The sequence below is a fragment of the Hyposmocoma kahamanoa genome, unplaced genomic scaffold, assembly GCF_003589595.1.
Source record: "Hyposmocoma kahamanoa isolate Upper Pololo Valley unplaced genomic scaffold, ASM358959v1 220, whole genome shotgun sequence".
Lineage (NCBI taxonomy): Eukaryota > Metazoa > Arthropoda > Insecta > Lepidoptera > Cosmopterigidae > Hyposmocoma > Hyposmocoma kahamanoa.
Genome location: NW_020653740.1, coordinates 6,600,652 through 6,622,898, shown reverse-complemented (window position 1 = coordinate 6,622,898; position 22,247 = coordinate 6,600,652). Strand labels below are relative to the sequence as shown.

The following is a 22,247-nucleotide window of genomic DNA, read 5'->3' as shown; positions in this document are numbered from 1 at the left end:
GGAAGACGGTTTCTCCGCACCACCAGTTTGGGATCAAGTATTTCCTCTGATGAAAAATCCCAAACAGACATCAGACTGCAATACTAATTAATATGTTTTAAATTATTCTAATTTCTATTATTAATTAATAATAAATTGAACTTAATAAAAATTCATTCAATAAAATAATTTGTAAAACATAAATTAGCGCAAATTGGAATGTTTTCTTTGTAAAATTAAAAATAAGGTATTTAATTAATAACTTTTGTAACTATAGTGAAAATAGGGTGGTTTGCATTAATATTAGACGTAACTGGTTGATGACTGTACCACCTCAGTCAACCGTGACCATAGGACCTGTAAAGGGCCCGAAACATCGGTTCATTTGAAAAACAAATATACGCGATCTGGAAAAATAGTTTCATTTCCTATCAATAACTTATTCATTCTTCTTCTTAACAATTTCTCCTAAACGAAGCTTTTAATTACTAATTTATATTTTGTAGACATGGTGACAAAACGATACCAGAGTTGCTAACATATCTGGTGTCGCGGGACAAGCCGTTGCCGGTGGCCATGGGCGCGGCGCGTTGCCTCACCTTCATACACAGAGCTGGAGCGCTACCCGCCGACGATAATAGGTGAATTCTAACTTTTCTCCTCGGGTGAACAGGTAGGAGTATCTATGAGACAATACTGTTATTCATATTTGTTAAATAGGTCATAAAAATACAATTGACTATGTAATATGGAACACTAAGCCACAGTATATGCTAACGGAGTGAGTTTAATACTAAAGTTGGATTTAAAAATATCTCCCTTACTTTGTTTAATTACTAAATCAAAATTAAAAGACGAAAATGTTTAAATAAAAATTAACACAAAATTTTTTAACGTAAAGTTAACACTAAATTTTTAAATTTAAATTTGAAATATATTTTTTTTAATTAAAATTGAATTAACATAAAAAATTTTAAAATCAAATTAAAAATTTTTACATTAAAATTTAAAATTCGTTGCTTTTTTTTCGTGATGAAACCTCGCAAATCCAAGAAGGTTTACAATCCTTGAAAAACGTGGAAAACCCCCAACTGATGTGGCGGACTATAGCTCAAACTTTCTTAGAGGATAACTTTGTATGTAGTGAGACGTGTTACTGATGATTATGAGGATTTGCAGGGTGGTCTTCGGAGCTTTGCCGTGTCTTGCGCGACTTTGTACCAAAGAAATGCCAGAGGATATAAGATCCGCCGCTGCTGAAACTCTCGCTTACTTGGCCGAGGTGAGTTTATTTTGAGTACGAATTTGAATAAACATAAAAAATACAATTTTAGTTTGAATACGAAGTAGAAGCCAAACTTCGAAATTTACAAAACGAGTGAATAACAAGAAAATATCGTCGTCTTTGTTCATATTTTCAAATATGTTCGTGTAAAAAACATTGTTCTTGCTTACGGAAACAACGTGTTGCACGAGTCGCGTGTTTTCTTGCTTGTTTCATCGGGCTGAAAGCACATAAGAGCGAAGTATTTGAGAATTACGGGCTGTAGGGTGGCCATAAATTGCCGCATCCAGTCGAGACGCAACGCTGTGATGCATTAAAACGGGCAATGTAACACAAACTTTATCTTTTACCACATAAGGTTACATTTTTTTTTATACAAAGAAGAAAAAGAATGCATCAAGCACCGCAGCTCCGCGTCGCGCGCACTTTGAAAAAATTTAATACAATATAATATCGCGTCGTCTAGCTGCGGCGATCTGTGGCAACCCTAATTAATTTTCTTTCATTAGGATTGCTACACCGACTTCAAAAAAAGGAGGAGGTTCTCATTTCGACTGTATTTTTTTGTATGTATGTTACGCAATAACTCCGGTATTTGTGCACCGATTTTCATGATTCTTTTTTGTTGGAAAGAGGGTACCTCCATAGTGGTCCCATTTAATTTTGAAAAAAATTATCCACCTCTAAGAGTGGCTGTTCACGCATGAAGATTCATTTTTATAAATAGCGCCTAATATTATGAGGAGCAATTATTTTAATGGTTGATTTTGCTATTTTCTAATTCAAGGCGTTTTTCTCTCAATATATTTTGAGTAGTGAGAACCGATTTTTATTATCTCCTGTGTCAAGTTCCATATAGTGGCGAACTAGGGGATGAATACTGGTTTGCGCACTTTCCGGTAACCGATTTAAAAAAAACTGACAAACAGATGTAATTCCACGAACTTTTGAGGTCGGTTTTTTTAGTACTCTATACTGAGATTATGCACTACCTCTTCAAGGAAAATAGATACAAAACGCTTAATTCAAAATTCAATCGGGCCACTTCTATTTTCAAAAATATCTGCACTTTTATGTATTTTCTTTTCGTCGGTTCTTCAGGGGCTTTAGTGCTTCGGGTGAGACGCCTCGGGTGCACGTACAGTACCCTCTCTATTTTCCAGATAGGTACCGGAGCTGTAGGCATGCTCACTTCCCGTTGACTCTAAAGTCTACAACCAAATCTCCTCTTTGGTGGCGGAGTTGTAGGCACGCTCCCTCTCGACGCCGAAGCGTCTCTCCAGTTCCCAGAAATCTACGCGACTGGAGGGACCGGAGAATGTCTAGTTCCAACTCCTTCGCCTTACGCCCTCGTCTAAACCGCTACTAGGACGCGATAGCCGCGCGTGGGATGAACACCCCGGCTACATGCTGCCGGATTCATCCCTGCAGCTAACCACAAACCCCGGCGATACTATACCCGATTCCGGGTCCCGTGATGCCGAAGACGCCCGTGCAGGCGTATCACTGGCGGCGGGCTTGGCCAGCACGCAGGGTGTACCTTGATCTTCCGGGAAGCCCGTAGTCTCCCTGGAACTCCCTATCTCTCGGGTCAGTAGATAGGGACAACTCATGCACAGTATAAATGTAATATTTGATGTTCAAAGGTGGATACATCATTGCAAAGGCTTGCAGCCATATCAAACCATCTGATGAGTTCCCTCGCGGACATCGTGAACTGTCCCTCGGCCGCCGCAAAGCAGGGAGCGTTCAGGTGCTTCGCATCTCTCGGCGCCAACGACGAGGACATTCGGAAACGCATCATAGAGACGCACGGACTCATGGTGCACATTGTCAATGGAATGAATAACCCGGAGGCTGGCGTAAGTTAACATTTGATATTGCATGTTTACCGTTTTGGTAAATGAGTCGATTGTCAAATATAGATTCTGGTCTGGGTGTTCTGGGTACTTAGTACAGGGGATTTTCTAGTTTGAGACCAGGTTCCAAAAAGGTGTGGTTGTTATAATTATAATTAACAGTAGTAATGTGCCAGACACCAATTATCTGTACAATTACCCGAAAAAGAAACTCTGAGTAAATTATCGAGTTCTTAGGTTTTCGCGATTGTTATACATAGGTTATATAACTGGTACCTATCTGGTTGAAGATTGTACCGCGTCAGTCAACCGTGACCATGGGACCCATAAAGGGCCCGAAACGTCGATCTGTTTGAAAAAACAAATATACGCGATTTAAATCCGGAACAATAGTTTCATTTCCTCTGAGTAAATTAAATTTAAAAAAATGCCTAGGTAAAGTGGAACCCTGCACCGCAATCAATGTAATTGACATCAATGTGTTTATTAAAGTGTTGCTTTACTGCAATGGTCAGCCAGAATTTTAGGATTTTTTAAATTCAAATATCAATAATGTGAACTAATTTAATTTAATTTTAATTTGTTTGGACTTTATTGAATTAAATTGAAATTATGTAACGCCATATTTAAGTATTATAATAAAAAAGTATAATTAGTAATAACAATGTGTATTATTATGGACAATTTCGTCTGAAGTAAATAAACGAATTTGAATATTAAATATAGATTGTTTTCGAAATTGACATTAGTGCGCCTGTCTATTAGATTGCTTCTCTAATAGTATTAGTAGACTTTCTTACCTTTACTATTTCTGCCGCCCAGCAGTAATGTAAGCATTACTGTGTTTCGGTTTTGAAGGGTAAGGGTGCTGGTGAAATTACAGGCATAAGAGACTTGTCACCTTATGAATTAAGGCGACAGGCGCGGTGGCAGTGCCCCTCAAATCTTTGTGATTCCAAGCTCTTGAGTGGCACTGCAACTGTTATGGACAGTCCCGTCACCTTATATTATAAAAAAAAAAAATTTGGACAGACCCAAATTAATGTTCTTATATGTATAATACAGGAATAGTGTAATGCAAGATTAAATGGTATAATTTTAATAGAATTTAATTTTAATAGGTACGGTTGGCGGCAGTACGCTGTCTTCATTCGCTCTCCCGGTCGGTGCAACAGCTGAGGACGACGTTTCAGGTAATTTCTGTAAGTTTTTATTAAAACTAACAGCCATTATATTCTACACTGATTTATGTCATTTTCATTTTTAATTTTGGGCAACATTGAATTCAAAATTAATATAAAACTTAGTAAAACGTTGTTTTTAAATTTAATTAATTTATTCAAGTCCCAGAGAAATAGACAAATGAAATGACGTTTTTATTTATTGCATTGTATTATTATTGTCCTAATTATTGCATTTTACTTAAAATCGGGTTGGTTCGTTATATATGTTAGATTTGAACAGGTGAATCAGTGTTTTTTGAAAAAATTCACCCATGCACAGTGTGACCAATCCAGAGGTTTGATATTCGTTCCTCTGGGGACTTAAGTTACATTTGTAAAATAGACGCACAAAGAGTTTCGTGTTTGGGGCTTGTGAGATATTTGAATAGCTTTTATATGTGCTATAAATGCATATATGTATAATATATGCATATATAATATAATAAGCCTTACGTCCTCTATGGGTAACTTAAGAAATGCATAATGCGTCTCTATGTTTCCGTATATATTGCATTTTGAAAATGGTTTGGTATATATTTTTTGCATTTAAGTCTATTATATCGGATCATCATCAACCCATTTATACGTCCTACTGCTGGGCACGAGTCTCCTTTCAGACGAGGGTTTAGGCCGTAGTCGGGCACTCTGGCCCAATGCGGGTTGGGGACTTCACACGTTTTCCGACGCTTCTGAATCTTCTTCAAATCTTCTTCACGATATTTTCCTTCACAGGAAAGCTCATCGTCAATTTAAAATTAAGTTTCGCACATAGAAACTCAGAGGTGTAAGCCCGGATTCGAACCCACGACCCGCTGCTTGAGAGGCAGTAGGTCAAACCATTAGGCTACCACGACTTCGCATATACTATTATGATTTTATAAATCAATATACGATATTTCTATTATTGCCTTTCCATAATTCATTCCTTTCTAATGAACGATCAATATCAAATACAATTTTTTTTATTGAAATTGTGGTTTCGGAGTAATTATAACACGAGTTCTTCAGAATGAAAAACAACATAAAGTAAAATAACAGTAAAGTCTGTATCACACAATTTTTGCTTATTTCGCTTTGTGGTTTTTAACGCATTATACTTATGGCAACTAATTAAAACATTTGAAAATAACAATGCCAATGTTGTTAAGGTACGTCTAAAGACTATGTTCTACCAACCAAATAAATCTACAAGTGTTGTGAAATTTACTAAGTTAATTTATTAAGTTGTTAGTAGCAGTAGAGCGTGAAAAAGAATTGTGAAAGAGTTCGTTCAGGGAAGTACTACCACCACACCTATTTCAGCCGCCAACCAGTAATGTGAACATTACTGCGTTCCGATTTTGAAGTGTAAGGGTGCTGGTGAAATTACAGGCACCTGTCAACTTATGTCTCAGGGTGACGGTCCACATACAAACCGCGACTAAAGATTTGGCAAAATGGTTAGTCCCCCTAAATCGGATACTTAAATAAGTAGAAAAGTCAAAACGCAAGAAGTCAATCCACAAAATCAAATCAATGCAAAAAATATAAGCTGTAGCACCGTTGACCTACTAACAAATGAACGTCGAGTTCGTGCTAAAAAGTGTCTCGTACTCGTCGTGTACTCGTTTTATTGCTTGGGATTACCTATCAGAAATCAGAAAATACATTTGCCCGAAATAACGTTAGCTCGAATTTTCATAATGTCAAATGTATTTTTTTAGGAATATTACAAAACAAAAACAAATTTTGACTTTGTGTTGTCACAAAGCCAAAATTAGCTTTTGTTTTGTTGCATCAAAATTACTTGAAATATTATAATTGAAATATTTAGCTTTATTATAAATCGGTTTTCGGAATTACGGATATTTGAGTTTACGTTTAGTTGTAATATCGGTGCATTTCTTATAGTACAAGCTTATTTTCACATTTGCAGTAATATTTGTATGTATGTATCTGCCCAACTCTTTATTATATCTTTAAGTGAATTTGTACAAAATTCGACATAATAATATATATTTAAAAATTAATTAATATTTACGAGAAAGGCTACTCCGTTACTCTAATGTTCAAGTATTTTTCAGTCGAAGCTAAATATGGTGCATTTTGTTAAGTTTCCAGTAGAAGCTGAATATGGTGTTTTTAGGCCCTTAAATTGTTGCAAGCAAAATTAGGCAGTACATGTTTTAGTTTTTTATATTTCGTTAGATGCACTACGTTTGTATAGGTTAACTTTGGAGATATTTTTAGTGGTTTTTGTATTTCACCCGATGTCCATTTGTTGGTAGGTAAATGTGTAGCACTTTCTGAGGTGAGGATATTTGGGCTCATGAGCGCCCTTGTTTTGTGGACATAGGAGAGGGCCAGCGTCTATACAGGCCGCATCTCACACTAGCTGTCTGCGATCTCACACTATTTTCTATTGTTGGTTTCTGACTTAGATATCGTCGGCTAAATTCAAAAACCTTGCAACGTCCATTAATATGAACTTTTGAGTAGGCACAAAGAAGAAAATTACTAGAAAAAATTATATAGCAAACAACCTATGATTATACCTTTATTTTATTACTAAAACAAGGTGTACAAATTATATTGTAAGCTTTAATTGCCCGATATTGCGGTTGAAGAGTAAAAAAGGGATCTCGTTCAAAACCGGAGTTACGAGGTGTTCAAATTTTGCGGACGATATTGAAAATGTTGGGTTCATCGATAACTTCGTATATTAAAATGAATAACTAACTTTCAGGATCATGCAGTATGGCGTCCCCTAATGCAGCTTTTGAACGACTCACCTGACGCCGAATTATTGACCGTGGGGTCGTCGACACTCTGCAATTTGCTGCTTGAGTTCTCGCCCGCTAAGGAACCCATGTTAGACCAAGGTTTGAGAATACTTTGAATCACTATAGGTAATCTAAATAACATGTTGTCAGAAAAATAATATTTGTTTAAAATGGCGCTTATACATTTTATAATTAATACAGTTTAATTGCCAATCATGAGTCGAAAATTTTACGCAGAATGGATGCATACAAGGGTGAATTTGCAATGTACCCGTAAAACTTACCGTATAACAACATATCTTTTTAAACATATAACTGCCTCCGTGGCCGAACGGTTACCACGCTGGATTGCCACCCAGAGGTCCCAGGTTCGAATCCCGGGCTGGGAGAAATATTTATAAGGCCTACATTTATTTCTCTCGTGAGTTGAGTGTAATTTGTGGTTGTCTATATGTGTGTCCATGGCAACCGCGATACGGGGTTTTCATGGTGCGGGGCTAAGAGTGTGTGCATTAAATAAAAACATTGAAATCGGTAACTGAAGAAAAAAAATTGGTAATTCCAGCGTACCTGCGCGCATTTTCTGTTAACTTTATGCACTCTAAAACGCTATAAGAGTTATTTTTTCCGATCCTCTATACCTCTGCCCTACACTAAGGTTTCGGAGACCGATATTTTAAAGATGGAATTTCTTTTTATTATTTGGCTCTGATTACGAGACGGTATTATGTTCTGTTCTTTATTTGATGTTTTGCCTTCCAGGTGCAGTAGAAATGCTATGCAATTTAACGAAAAGGCCAGAAGCGGCTTTGAGACTGAACGGTATTTGGGCTTTAATGAACATGGCGTTTCAGGTAAGTCGAAAGTATTTTCTATAGATCGTGTAGTAAGCTGAGTAGGGCATAAACCTCGAGGAACAATATTTTTCACGATTTTAAAACTTTTTTCTTACACTTGTTTATTATCATCAGTAGAGTTTTTGTTATATTCTGGTAATTATTTGTTTTGCTATTTATTAGTACGATAAAGCCAAGCATGCTTACCGTGCATGACGACAAATTGCCCTATCACATTTGATATCATCATGTCATGTCTTTTTGGCTTTATGGTGCAGTTTAAATCGCTATTTCTATTAATTACATGTCAAAAGTTTTAACAGTATTGCGTTTAAATCACCGTTTCTTTTGAACTTTTGAGCTTACACTGAGCCGGAAAGACAGAATATGTCGCACATGAAATCAAATACTGTCGTAACTTAAAATTGTGGAATTAAGGAAATACAACTTTAAAAAAATTCTGAATAAACCTTATGGAGCTAATGATGAGATTATTTTTATTTATACATAACACTGAATTATCCATTTATAAACGAGTATATAATATGGCACTTTTAATACCAAAGTGTATTACTCAAAAGTGTATTTTTTCAGAACGGACAAACAAATTACTCACTTCCCGTGCAAGATTATTAAAATTTATGGTAGGTTAAAGTTTGTTACAGACATCTCAACAATTTCCTATTTGCCAAATATATTTAAAAATAAAAGAGATAATATAATTTCATATTTTTAGTGACTGCTTTGGCCAGAACTAGCTCACAAAAAGTTTGTCTCATGTTGAGTTTAGTAGATGTCTTTTAATTGTTTCTTACAATAATCTAACGACGGTTTTATTCACGTGTAGAGGATCAAATTTTACATTCAGCAATGGTATAATCTTGAATTTCACATATTTTGAGTTACAACATCATTGTAACAGTAGTGCTATATATTGGTTTAATTATTTTTTTAAAATTTTCAAATCGTGTTTTCTCAATTCCACAATTTTGAGTAACGACAGTATTTGGTTTCGTGTGCGATGTTTGCTACAGGCTGCCTTTCACCTTAGCGGTTGGCCGCTTCTTATGACTTATCATCACTTACTCATAAGGGTCCTTTTTACTTGACATAAACTTTGATTGTCCTAACATTATAGTTGGTTAAATTGTATCAAATGATATTATCATTTTTTTTAGTCATTCCCAACTTAATCGTTAGAGCTCTGAAAATCTATATATCTATTTTAATTATTGGTAATATTTTATTGAATACAATCGTCAAGTATTGTTACTTGTTTTAATTAGTAACATAATCCTTGTTTGACTACCTTTCATACCCGTTAACAAAACCATGTAATAAAAATACAAATTACTTGTATACAAACAGGGACTCTCTCTTGCAAGTGCCAATGATTATTTAGTTTACCCTACCAATGCAAAAAAAGCCATAGAAACCATACATTATGAATGAAAACACTATTCTTATAATAATAGACACGTTTTAGCTATTTAATTATAAGGCTTGTAAGTTGGTGCCTTGATCAGGATGTGTTTTGAAATTGTAGCTGTCACTTAGAAGCGATTTGACAGTAAGTATAACTACTATGATTTAGCTCCTGTGATAGAATTCAGGATACAGGCAGCAGCGTCTCCTTGTGAATTATTGTGTAACTGTATAAGTTAGTATCTCATAAAGACTCGTCTGCACGCTGTGTGCTTTCCCGCTTAAAAACGTGCGCGAATCATGTACGCTTTTGTGAGTGCATGTGCTTTGTGACAAAATACCGTGCATGCTTTTGTCTTATGCTTACCTTTCTTACGTATGCTTAGAGGTGGAAGGGTGAGAGTCTGGTGCTCTATAACACAGGTTAATTCTTGTATGAACACCGTCTGGTGTTTTTCACAAATGAAACTATATTCAATATCATGTCCTTTGGTATATCGACTGTGAACTGGCAATTGGTACTATCTTAATTTTGACAAATTTACAGGTGACGAAAAAAATTGTTTGCATCATTTATATAGCATCTGGTTTATTAAATAAAAATACGTAGTTTTTAAATATTTTTATTACACATGTGTGTATGTATACTACGTATTTATATTTAATAAACCAGATGCTATATAAAATATCTTCATCCTGTAAAGTTGTCAAAATTGAGATATTACCGGTCGCCAGTTCACAGTCGATATAGGTTTCTTTTGTGAAAGATAATAAACATATTTTCGAATCTTGCACAGCGATTTCTTGATTTCTTGGTCTTGATTGTCTCTAGTGAACCATAGTCATGTAAACGGGCCTTTATACGCCGCGCAAGCGTGTGTCTTGTTAAGGAACCAGCAACTAGACGCGAATGTTCTATTTTCATATAAATTGCGGCTGCGGCAACCGGCGACTGTGTCGATTACATATCAATTGTATGAAAATAAAATTATCGCTTCTAGTTGCCAGTTGCTTGTATCCAACCGAAGACATAATTTAAGCTTGCGCGGCGCCTTAGACGTGAATTAGCATAGACGATCATACTACAAATTATAGTTTATTGTGGTCATAACACATTCTTCTTTGGACAGCCCTATGACCTTTATATACCCTGACATCGAAGAGAAACATCGTGAGGAAGTGATGATATAGAAATTTAATTTTGTACGCTGTTAATATTTTTTATTAACCAGCAGGTAAATTGAATCTTATGGGTTTGAGTAGTGTTGAATCGAGAAGAATTATGTATTTATGAAAATAATATAAAAAAATATTTGTCTAATATACCCACTTTTTAAATATCAAGCAGGGTAATGGGAAGCACGGTTCATAAATCTCGATTTAATAAAAGAAAACCTTTTGCAATAAGCTTCCTGTTGATATTTAAGTTTGTATGCGGGGTTTAAAACTATCGTGAAACACAAACTTTATACAAAAGGTACACCGCTTTTGCATACTTTGATAACATAAAAGAATGCTCCGTGTAGTTCTTTCAGCTCCTTTCTACCTATGGCTTTTTCAAATAATGTATGTTGTAAACAATTAATTTGATTCTCAGGGAATCTACCTTACGAATGAGTGTTTAATTAATTTACCAATTTCAAGTGTAAGTGGCTTACTTATGACATAAAGATGATATTGAATATGAATCCTTAGTGAAATAATTTTAAGGTATATATTTACTTGAATTAAAGATTGTATATTAATTTATAACTATACTTTTCTTCGTAGGCCGAGCAAAAAGTAAAGCAACGCATTCTAAACTGCCTGGGCACGGAGCAGATGTTTCGTCTTCTCGGTGACAGTGACACTCGAGTTATTATGAAGACGTTGGGGCTGTTGCGGAACCTGCTGTCCACCAGACAGCATATTGATGCGATTATGGGGGAATATTCCTCGCAAGTTATGCAGGTGATGTCTATTCCAGCATACGTAATAGTGTATTATGCAATCGTTGCATGTGATGGTTCTTAAAGTCGAGTACCGTGTTTAAGTAATAAATACGAGATTTTATAAACCTAATGATGTAGTAATGATTATATATAATACTTTTTCTACGAGTAAGTAAAATAATGGAACACAACCAATATTTAATGTGTATTTTGTTAACAATCCATGACAACAAACTCAAATGAAAGCCAAACAAACGCTACAAAATAAGAAACCAAAGAGATAGAATATAAGTGGCCAAGTACCGCTTAGATTTTAACGAATTTTTTTTAATAAAGGTTTATGACCCGGCTTTAGACCAATTTAACCAATCAGGACGCAGAAGAATGTTTGAGTGGCGTCATATTTGATATTTTAATTATACGACATTCTTTTTTTTGAAACCAGTTCAGTACCATAGACAATATAATTTAGATTCAGAACTAAAAAGAGCGCTTTTGTGATATGGTTTGTGAAATTATAATTGACAGATTAGAACAAGAGTAGAAAAACTTATTTTATAAACAAAAAATGAAATAATAAACTTGGCTTTCGTTATCAGGAGACTCTTCTCTCAAGGTCGTATTCTAGAACTCTATTCAATGCTCAAGACAGGATTGCACTGGCAACACAAGCACTGGAAATACGACCCTAATGGCAGGGACTTGAGTATGATTTCTAGTGCTTTGAATCATACTCAAGTCCTGACTTAAGCATTGAGTAGAGTTCTAGAATACGACCCTCAGAGTGGTAGACTCTGTGTGTTCGATATTTTAGTACACAGAGTGTCTCATGGCTATGAGACATGGAGGGAAAGTAATTTAAATATTGTAGACAGGATATTTTAATTTTTAAATTATTTCTGAGCTTTTCGATGAAGGAAAACATCGTGCTGGAACCTGGGGGCCTACCATAACCTTTCCAAAAACAATTTTAATTCGATGAAAGCTTAAAGTAAGCTTATTATAATATTACTCATATTCGTACCATGACGAACCTACCAACCAAGTAATGTATTATTGCTAAAGTGACTGAAAGAACGAATAATTTCCCAATATTGTCTATTCCGTACTATAGGAAAGAGATAACGCAATGGGAACTATATAATGCCATCTCTTTCTTTTTTGATTTTGCGAATCGTCTTGTCGTAGTATAATGTTTAAGTACTTAATGTTATTTACATTCAGAGAATTTTGACTGTTGAGAAAAGAAAAGTATGTAATAATGAAATCTATTAAAATTACGTTGTTTTTAATAATTACTCGGCATTTTCATGAAGAAAAATAAATAAAATAAGCTGAGTCTTAATAGTCACGTTGTGAATTCGGAACTGTAGTCTAGTATCAACTGTTCCAAGGAGCATATAGATGGCAGTGTTATAATTTTACGTAATAAACATCGCGTAATTTTATTTAATGAAAAGTTATTTATTATGTGCTATTAAATAAAAAATAAACAAAATATTGGAGAGATATATGTAAATAAATAAGTTCGACTTAACTTTTAATCATTACAAATCAATATTAAGACAATAAAACTGAAAATAATATTGTTTTCATTGCATACATGTAACTATTTTAAGATTGCTAAATTTGACATAAGAGCAATATTACTTTAATGTTAAAGTCACGTCATAGTACGAACTGGGTGAATGAATAGTCACAAAGCTGCCAATAAAACATCATAGTTTTAACATACAATAAGCTTACATTAAGCGCGATGTGGTACGAAAAGTCAATGTTAGGTTAAAGTATAGATAAAAGTTTTTGAATGCAGTATTATTATTAAAAATAAAATTATGTGTCCGTGAAGCCAAATATCCTATCTACAATATTTAAAGTATATTCCCTCCGTGTTCCATAGTCGTGAGATAGCCTGTATACTAAAAAGTCTACCACACAATGACACACAGCAAAATAAGTGCACATAGGAAAGATAATCGTAGCAGTAGAACTCCTTGTGAACAGTTCGTCCAGGAAATTACTGCCACTTTATCTATCTCTGCTGCCAAGCAGTAATACGAGCATTGCTGCGTTTCAGTTCTAAAGGGTAGGCGTGCTGGAGAAATTACAGGCACATGGGACTTGTCACCTTATTTCTCAGGGTGACGAGCGCAGTGCAGTGCTTCTCAGATCTTTCCTATTTAAAGCTCTGAGTGGCACTGTAACTGCTTTAGACAGGCGTGTCGTTTACCACCAGGCGCACGAAAAATCTAGTGAGGTACACTTTAGTACAAAAGCCAGTGGTTACAAACATTTTTTCTGAATCTTTTTTACTTTTTAGCTAATGACTTTGTTTCCATTGATTCACAGGCTGTGATTGTGGTCCTCGAAGGCTCGTACCCGGCTGAAGTTAAGGAGCAAGCGCTGTGTATATTGGGCAACATTGGCGACGGAGAGAAAGCCAAAGATATGATAATGGCTAACGAAGACGTGCTGCGGAAGCTCGTTGATTATTTGGTAAGTCTATCATTAAATCATTTTAAGTAATATTAAAGTTATTCATATTAATGAAAAAATGTAGAGGAACAAAAATTTTTTTTTATGGAAAAATAAAACTGCGCATTTACTTCCATAGAGCTCCTTGTGAAAGTGTTCTTCAAGGGAAGTACTGCCACCTTACCTATATCTGCCGCCAAGCAGTAAAGTGAGCATTACTGCGTTTCGGTTTTGCAGGGCAAGGGTGCTGGTGAAATTACAGGCACATCGGACTTTTCAACTTATGTCTCAGGGTGACGGGCGCAGTGGCAGTGCCCCTAAGAACTTTGCCGTTTAGGCTCTTTATTGACAGGCGTGTAGCTTACCATCAGGCGCACGATTTGTTCGCCCCGTCACTTGATGTTATAAAAGAAATAATTAGAAAAGTTGTCTGAAAAAAGATTTTTTGTAATTTTGATTTGATACTTACCAACTTTAGGTTACATGAACGTATTGCTAGAAATACCTAGCTCCACAGCTGGCTCCACGTATAACTTTTTTCCTTTATAATTCTGAGTTACGACGGAATGCGTTCCTTTGATCTCATACACTATTGTAAATCAATGGTATAGATAATAAACAGTAAATCTATCTAGGTCCAGCATAAAGCTCGGGACAAGTCTAATGAAAATTACGCGAATGAATCACACGCGTAAAGCGTTGTTGAATGAAGACTACTAAGTTCGCCCTAGTTTGAAGACGGCGCTTGCGATCTTTTTGGCTTGTCAGACTAAGGCTCAATCTACATTGCCGCGAAACGGAAAGGTCGCGAATTTTTGTAACGAAATTGTGCACAGTATAATAAACTTTAAATGATGAACTTTGGAAGGCGTGCGACCTGTTTTTGGTTCGTATCTAGTTACTATTAACATAAAGTTCAACGTTACAAAAATCGGCAATGTAAACTGAGCCTAGAGACTCCCATATATACAAAAAAATTCTCGTTTCGGTCTATCGTCTACCCGTATTTCGTAGTCGACATAAAAACACACGATCGATTCGTCGTTTCGATCACTCTGAAACGACGGACCGTGTAGACAATTCGTCCCGTGTATGGGGGCTTAAGAGTGAAGACGAGTCGTGTATGCCAGGCGCACCCCGAGAGCAAGCTGCAGGAGGCGGCCCTGTTCGTGTGCGGCAACCTGTCGCGACGCGGCGAGGCGGGCTTCGCGGCGCGACAGGCGCGTCTGGCCGAGCTGGGAGTGCTGCGCGCGCTCAAGCTGCTGCGCGCCAGCCAGAGCGCCGCGCACCTGCACGACCGGTACCTATCGCCGCTGCAGCTTGCCTTTTGCTTGTTCTCATATACAGTAGTTGAATGAATGGGCGAATGAATGAATGAATGAATGATATATTCTTTATGGCATATTAAAATTACAATGACAACACAGAACAGTAATCACAGAGTAAGCTAATTTATAACAGGCAGTCTTATTGCTAAGTAGCCATTTCTTATTTTTATTTTTTTATTTATTTTATTTATACATTTTAGGAAAATTCACGGACAAATAATACAATTATAGTAAACTTAAATATGAGTAATCCAATGCCATTTACGAATTTCCACCTACATGAAACAATATACAGTGCTTAGCAAGCCAAAAAGAGATTACAGGAAAATACAAAGAACGAAGTTATACATTTAAAAAAAAAAACAAAATAAAAATTACTATTAATATACAATTAAACCTTAGAGGATGGTAAAAGAAAAAGAGTCTAAGAATTAAACGAACATACCAGTGTATTCATCGCCAATCACGTGATGTGTCAAAGTGACGTTTGGTCATTTCACGCCTGACTGTGTCTATGCTTGAACAAAACAAATCAAACTCAGAATGATTTACTGTCGCATTGTTATAAAGTCTCAAAGCACGCACCGTGTACGTATTTTGCCTATAATTAGTGCTCGCAAACGGCACTTGCAGAGGTGGTCGACATCTGTAATGTAACAAGTTTGTGCGCAGGTTTATGTGTGACAACAATTCCGGACAATCAATCTTACCGTTGGCGATCCCCATCAGTAAACTGATGTCACTAATGTCTCGACGGACACGAAGCGGCAAAAAATGATACCTAGTACACCTATGCTCATAACCTGATGAAAATTGTTTAGTTTTGTAGTCCAGATAACGTAAAAATCTCTGCTGAATTGCCTCCAACCGAGACTTATAGCTTTCATAGCATGGATTCCAGACCTGTGAAGCGTACTCAAGGTGACTCCGTACAAAAGAGCAATAAAGAATTTTAATGCACTTGATATCACTGAACGTCGCCGATGTCCGAATAATGAATCCAAGTGCCTTTGATGCCTTACTTATTACATAGTCAATATGCTTGTCGTCATGGAGTACACCCAAGTCCCTCATTTCCCTGACTCTCAATATGTTGGTGCCATGTAATTTGTAACCAGTGCCTATGGTTGATGTTTTACGGCTGAATGTCATGTAAAAACATTTGGACACATTAAGTTCAAGCCTATTTATGGTACAGTAGGCTTCAAATCTGCTTAAGTCTGCCTGAAGATCGTCAACATCTGTCTGCCCACGTATGACTTTTAGCACCTTCATGTCATCAGCAAAGAGCAGGATCTTCGAGTGTATAAAACAAGATCCAATGTCGTCGATGAAGATGATGAATAGTAGAGGTCCAAGGATAGAACCCTGCGGTACACCAGACGGGACTGATGTCCACCTTGACATAAAGCCACGCAACACGACCGCCTGACTCCTATTAGCTACGTAAGAAGCAAACCAGCGCAATAAATCTCCATGTATGCCTGCTACCATCAACTTGTTCAGAAGCACATTGTGATCTATGCGGTCAAAACATTTAGTGTAGTCAGTGTAAACTGCATCAACTTGTGCACGGCCCTCCATGCCTCTTGTTATGAATTCATTGGCGATGACTAAGTTAGAGACAGTGGACCTATTTCTTAAAAAGCCATGTTGGTGTTCATTAAATGTACGATTCAACACCGCATAAACATCACTGAATACCAGCCTTTCCAATATTTTTGCAAAAAGACATAACTTGGAGATCGGACGATAATTTTCAATATGTGATTTATCACCCTTCTTATATACAGGCGTAATAAATGCAGATTTCCATATTGATGGAACGATGCCTTCATTTAAAGATCTTTTGTAAAGCAAACAAAGCGGAACTACAAGGCTGTCAGCACACTTTACTATGAATACAGGAGGAATGTGATCAGGACCACCAGATTTAGAGAGATCAAGGGATTTTAGCAGTTTAAGCACTGTAGATTGAACAATCTCAACTGTACTGATAGAAATGGCACCATGAGTTACACTGATAGGTAGATTGTGTAACCCTAGATAAGGATCTTGCGCTGTAAAGGTGGAATGGAAAAAGTCTGCGAACATATTGGAAATAGCTTCACCTGAATCTGCAGTAGTGTTATTATACTTCATTACACCAGGATAGGAATTAGAGCATTTTAAACTTTTCACATATGACCAAAATAGTTTAGGGTTGTCAACAATTGATTTCTGAATTTTATCCAAGTAATTATCAAAACATTTTTGTTCAAAGTCAATAGCTCTTCTACGCAGCACTGTGAATGAGTGATAATCCGAGATATTACCATATACTTTATATTTACGGTGAAATTTATATTTTTCTTTTAGAATTTTTAATAAGGCCGAATTAAACCAAGGAGGATGAGACCCAGTTTTAATTAATTTAGTAGGTATATACATGTCTCGACACTCATACAGTTTACAGTAAAAGAGATTGACTGCTTCTTCTAAAGAATGTGCATTCAAGTATGAATCCCATTTTATATTATTGAGAGTAGATGAAATTGATTGGTAATCACCATGATGATATAAAAATTTCACTTGTGGTTGTTGTATAATAGTGTGAATTTCAATAAACTCTGCAACAATATTTAGTGACTTATGGTGACTGTCTTCTGGAACTAAAGGATCGGGGCATGAATTAATACTTAATGGGCTATTTGAGAAAACTAGGTCAAGTATACGCTTATTAAGGTTATACTCACCATTATATTGTGAAAAATTACATGTGTCAATAGTATCAATGAAGTTCTTTACGTAGTCACTTGAAATATCTAAAGGTCGAAGCTCCAACTCACCGCAAGCTTTCGTCCACGTGATATTATCTGCCAAGTTAAAGTCTCCTGCTATAATGTAGGTATCAGTCGGCTGATGCGCAACAATGTTACATATTTTATTTGAAAAGTTTAATAACTGCGTTTTCAATGAATTACCACCTTTTTCATTACATATATATACCGTGCACAAATGTATTCTATAAGAAACTGTAGGTCTATTATGTTTTAACGTCAACGTCACCCAAATATCCTCTGCAGAGCTGCGCCACTGACAGTTTTCTACCACGGATAGGTCTCTTCGCACCGCGATGAGTACGCCACCACCCAGAGATTGCGACGTTTGCTCGTAATTGCGGTCACGCCTCCAGACCAGATACCGGTCGTCAAACAGCTCACTGTTATGTACACCGTCTAATAACCAAGTCTCAGTTATAAGTACAACGTCATACCTATGCATACAAATATTCCTAAGGAATGTATTAGTTTTTGTACGCAGGCCACGAGCATTTTGGTAATATATATTAAGTTTAGCCATTAATGATTGTTATTGTAAATACTAATTGATTAAAATGTATAGAATTCAATGAAATAATATAATTGATAAATTGGTCAACAATGCGGCGGTAGTAATAAACATACACACAAAAATAACAAGTTCGACACAGTGCTAGAACACGTTCTACCATCGAGTTAAGCAAAACTATGCAATACAATAGCGCGAAAAAAGCCATTAATATGAACAGTGATTTACGTAGTTGGTGCGTGCAAGGAGAAAGGCGCTCAATGCGTAGAGGAATAGCGTATAGATTTGTGAAGCTGTTAAGCGAGCGGTGATTAAGCAACAAACAATGGACTAAACTTACTTTAAAGCATTGACACAGTCGATATTGGAAAACGACATCCTCACGTTTTGGACCAGCGATGCACAAACTGTCGTTTTGTTGTGATATTATAAAAAACCTAAAAATTAAAAACTTATCAGTTAGACAACTTTCAATAAATCCCGTTCGGTCTTGATAGTCAGTATTGGAGATTGGTCGTCGCGGCGCACGAAAATCTTGGCGTGCTTCACCCAAACATACCGGAAACCCTTCTCTTTGGCAGCCCTTTTGGCGTTTGAGAGTAGTATTTTGTTATGTGTGGTGAGGTGATCGTTTACAAAGATCCTGTGATTACCCTGCAGCCCCAGAACAGCAGGTGTAATATGTGTTTCTTTCGATATTATCCTGGCTGCAGCTATAAAATCTTCTTTCACATACCGGTTATTAAAGCATACTATGATAGGCTTAACCTGGTTCGGATCTCGTGAGGGCACTCGGGTAACAAAGTTTATTTTGTCTTTTGACACCGGATAGTTAATTTTTGATCCCAACATACTAATCAATTGGACTAAGTTTTCATTTCTCGTTTGGGTTACTCCTTTTAATTCTACGTTGTTCATTCGAGACCATTGTTCCTTACTAGCTAGGTCATTCTCGAGCCCATCCAGTCGCCGCTTAATATCAGGGATTTGCTCCGCTGACTGCTCTACTTTGGCCAATCGTGTCTCGACCCCCCCGATCCTAGCGTTCAACTCCTTTATGGTGTTAGTGAACTCGAGCACAGATGACTTTATACCGCTCATCTCCTCTCTTAGAGACTTGAGCTCATGCGATAGAGCTTCAAGAGGCGCAAGTTTTTCAGCTAATCGTGCTATTTCCTTCAGTATGAGAGAGTCCCCACCAGGTGTAGTAGATTGGTCAGTATTAGAAGGAGGTTGACGACTTGCTGGTATGATACTCGGGGAGGGAGTGCGATTTCCGGCCTGTTTACACTTAGGGCAACGCCACGAAGATCTCCTCTCGCCTAGTCTTGAATATCCAAGTTCCGTGATCCCGCCACAGTGATAATGAACCATACCACCGCATGCCGTACACCGGGCTCCGTCCATCAATTTCTCAGTACAAACGATGCATTGAAAACTATTCATTTTTTTAAACTTGAGAAGCACTGGAATTTACTACGCGATTTAATAAGTATTGGTGATAAGACACGGCCGTACGCTAGTAGCTTACGAGCGAAACTGACTTCCATGCAAGCTTAGGATAGAAATTTAAGAGTTGGAAAGGCAAGGAAAGAATATCTTGTAATGAAAGCGTTTTAAATAAATACACTACACATCAATAAAGTAAATATATAAATTATGATAAGGTTACTTATATAGTTATTTGTTATGCAAGGCTGCAAAAAGCTGTTTGACGCGAGTGCTTCTATTGAAAGCTGAGCAGGCGAAGGATTCTAAGGGTCATACCCTTAAGGATCATACCCTTAGACTCGCTTCGCTTGTGGTTCAAAAATAGAATCCTGAGCCTAGTGAGGGTTTCAAGATACGAGACGCAAAACAACTTTGTTGCCGAGCGAAACACACAACTTTTCACCTTACTATAGCGAGGAAAATGGTAGATGAAAAACAGTTCAACTATAAAAAATCAGTTTCTTTAATTAAAAGAAAAAGTTTGTCTTCGGATGCGTTCTGAATTTACTACACCTCATCAATTTTTTTCTTGTCTGTACTATTATTTTGTGTAATTAACCTTTCAGTTGTCGCCCTGAAATTTGAAACCCCGAAATTCCTTTATTTTTTCCATCCTCTAAGGAAAATTGTAAACGAAGGAACAAATGGCGGGAAAATAACCCGCGAATCCATCCGAATTTAAAATCACGATTTAAGCTATTTTTTGTTGCTAAAGATATGGAAAGCTATAATTTTTTTTGCCGAAAATAGAAAAATAGAAATAAAATTCAATAAAATAAAAATTTTAAATTTTACGGCCTCAAAACCCAATATGGGCACGTGGCAATCTGGGGTATTTATTATGGGCCGATATTGGTTCGTTGGCACTCAAAGGGATAATAAGGGTTCTTAAAGTGGAGTACCGTGTTTAGGCCACGAGGCTTAGCCGGGTGCCCTAAGTAATAGGTACGAGATTTTAAGACCTAATTATATAATGATTGCACTTTTTCTACGAGTAAATAAAATAATGAAACAACTAATATTTAATGTATTTTTTGTTACCAATCCATGACAACAGACGCATTTTGTTTTAAATGACTTATCTTATATGGTTTGGGGAATTATAATTGACAGATAAAGTACGGGTAGAATGAATACTATTTTGCCATTATCATCCCACCATAGGTGTAAATAAACCTGCAGCTCATCGATTTGGAAGTGATAAATTGTTGTTGTTGTTTTTTAATAATACATTTGATAATAGAATTTTTACCATGTGTTTTGTTCGCAGAGTAAAGACGGCCTTAGCCCAATTCAATGAGTTCACATAATATCACAAGCATCACAAAGCCAAAAGATCGAGAAGAAAGTGACTTTAACGAGTGTGGTCAACAGACAGTGAGCTGTTAGTGAGTTATTTAATTAAATAGGTAGTCATTACATGCAGTGAACTACTTGACTATTTAACAGTGAACGTTATGTAGAAACTTGACAAACGACGTATCATAACAAGAAAATACGTTGCATGTGCGACTTTCTGTAAATATATCTTTTTTCGATGTATATATGAATAGGTTTGTTTCCAGACATCGAGTATATAACCAGAAATAGAGACGAAATGTCATTTAATTTGTTTGAAAACTATTCTGCCAAATCATTACTATGACAACTGCGCTCCGATTGGCCAGCCCAAATTCAAAACAATTGACGGGTGTCGTCAATTATTTCACTTCAAATTGACCAGTTTAACTTGAGCGAGACTAGAGACGGCTATACGGAGACGTACACACAGGTCAGTTATTGGCGCTATACTATTTCAGCTTTTTAATTTGTAATTTCAGTGCAAACGAGAGTTGAAATTTAATAGTGATATACGGCCCATTTGCCTGATGAGTTGCCAGGCATGCATGACAGGGATTCGTCTCTATTTCTGGTTATGTACTCGATGTTTCCAGAGCACCAAGTTTGCTAATTTTAAATCATCTCAGTTGCGTGGCGACAGAGTGTCAATGGCAGCTTTTTCAACGATTGGTATTCAGCAAAAAGTTGGTTGCCAACCATTGAGTTGCTACTTTCAACTGCTATTGCAATGTTTGGTATTCTATTCTTCAATGACAAGTCGGTGCCACGTCGATGACATAGTCACTCATTATTTGGCATATAAGAAATACAAATTAAAGATATGCATAGCACTTTCAAGGATAACATCGACCGTAAGTGATTGAATGAATAAATGCTATCGCTGCCGTTCCACTGACCTGACACTCTTTTGAGTCTCAACTGTCATTCCAACTAGTTTGTAGAAGAATAACAAATATCATAATAATAATTGCAATATAACCTT

At 36.5% G+C, this 22,247-nt stretch overlaps 1 protein-coding gene across 2 annotated transcripts in view; it reads left to right on the top strand.

The window, feature by feature from the left end:
- The window catches only part of LOC113227899 (armadillo repeat-containing protein 8-like), a 32,693-nt gene extending 11,271 nt beyond the window's left edge, over positions 1-21,422 (top strand). The window contains exons 5-14 of one of the 2 annotated variants that reach the window (XM_026460987.1): positions 486-620; positions 1,159-1,261; positions 2,911-3,126; positions 4,245-4,316; positions 7,072-7,207; positions 7,871-7,962; positions 11,140-11,319; positions 13,650-13,796; positions 14,906-15,075; positions 21,195-21,422. In XM_026460987.1, the coding sequence (XP_026316772.1) occupies positions 486-620; positions 1,159-1,261; positions 2,911-3,126; positions 4,245-4,316; positions 7,072-7,207; positions 7,871-7,962; positions 11,140-11,319; positions 13,650-13,796; positions 14,906-15,075; positions 21,195-21,234 (1,291 nt within the window). In that variant the 3' untranslated portion in view covers positions 21,235-21,422. Of the gene's footprint in view, positions 1-485; positions 621-1,158; positions 1,262-2,910; positions 3,127-4,244; positions 4,326-7,071; positions 7,208-7,870; positions 7,963-11,139; positions 11,320-13,649; positions 13,797-14,905; positions 15,076-21,194 lie in introns of both variants that reach the window. The other variant, XM_026460986.1, reaches the window with a different exon arrangement.
- The last annotated feature ends 825 nt before the right edge of the window (positions 21,423-22,247 follow it).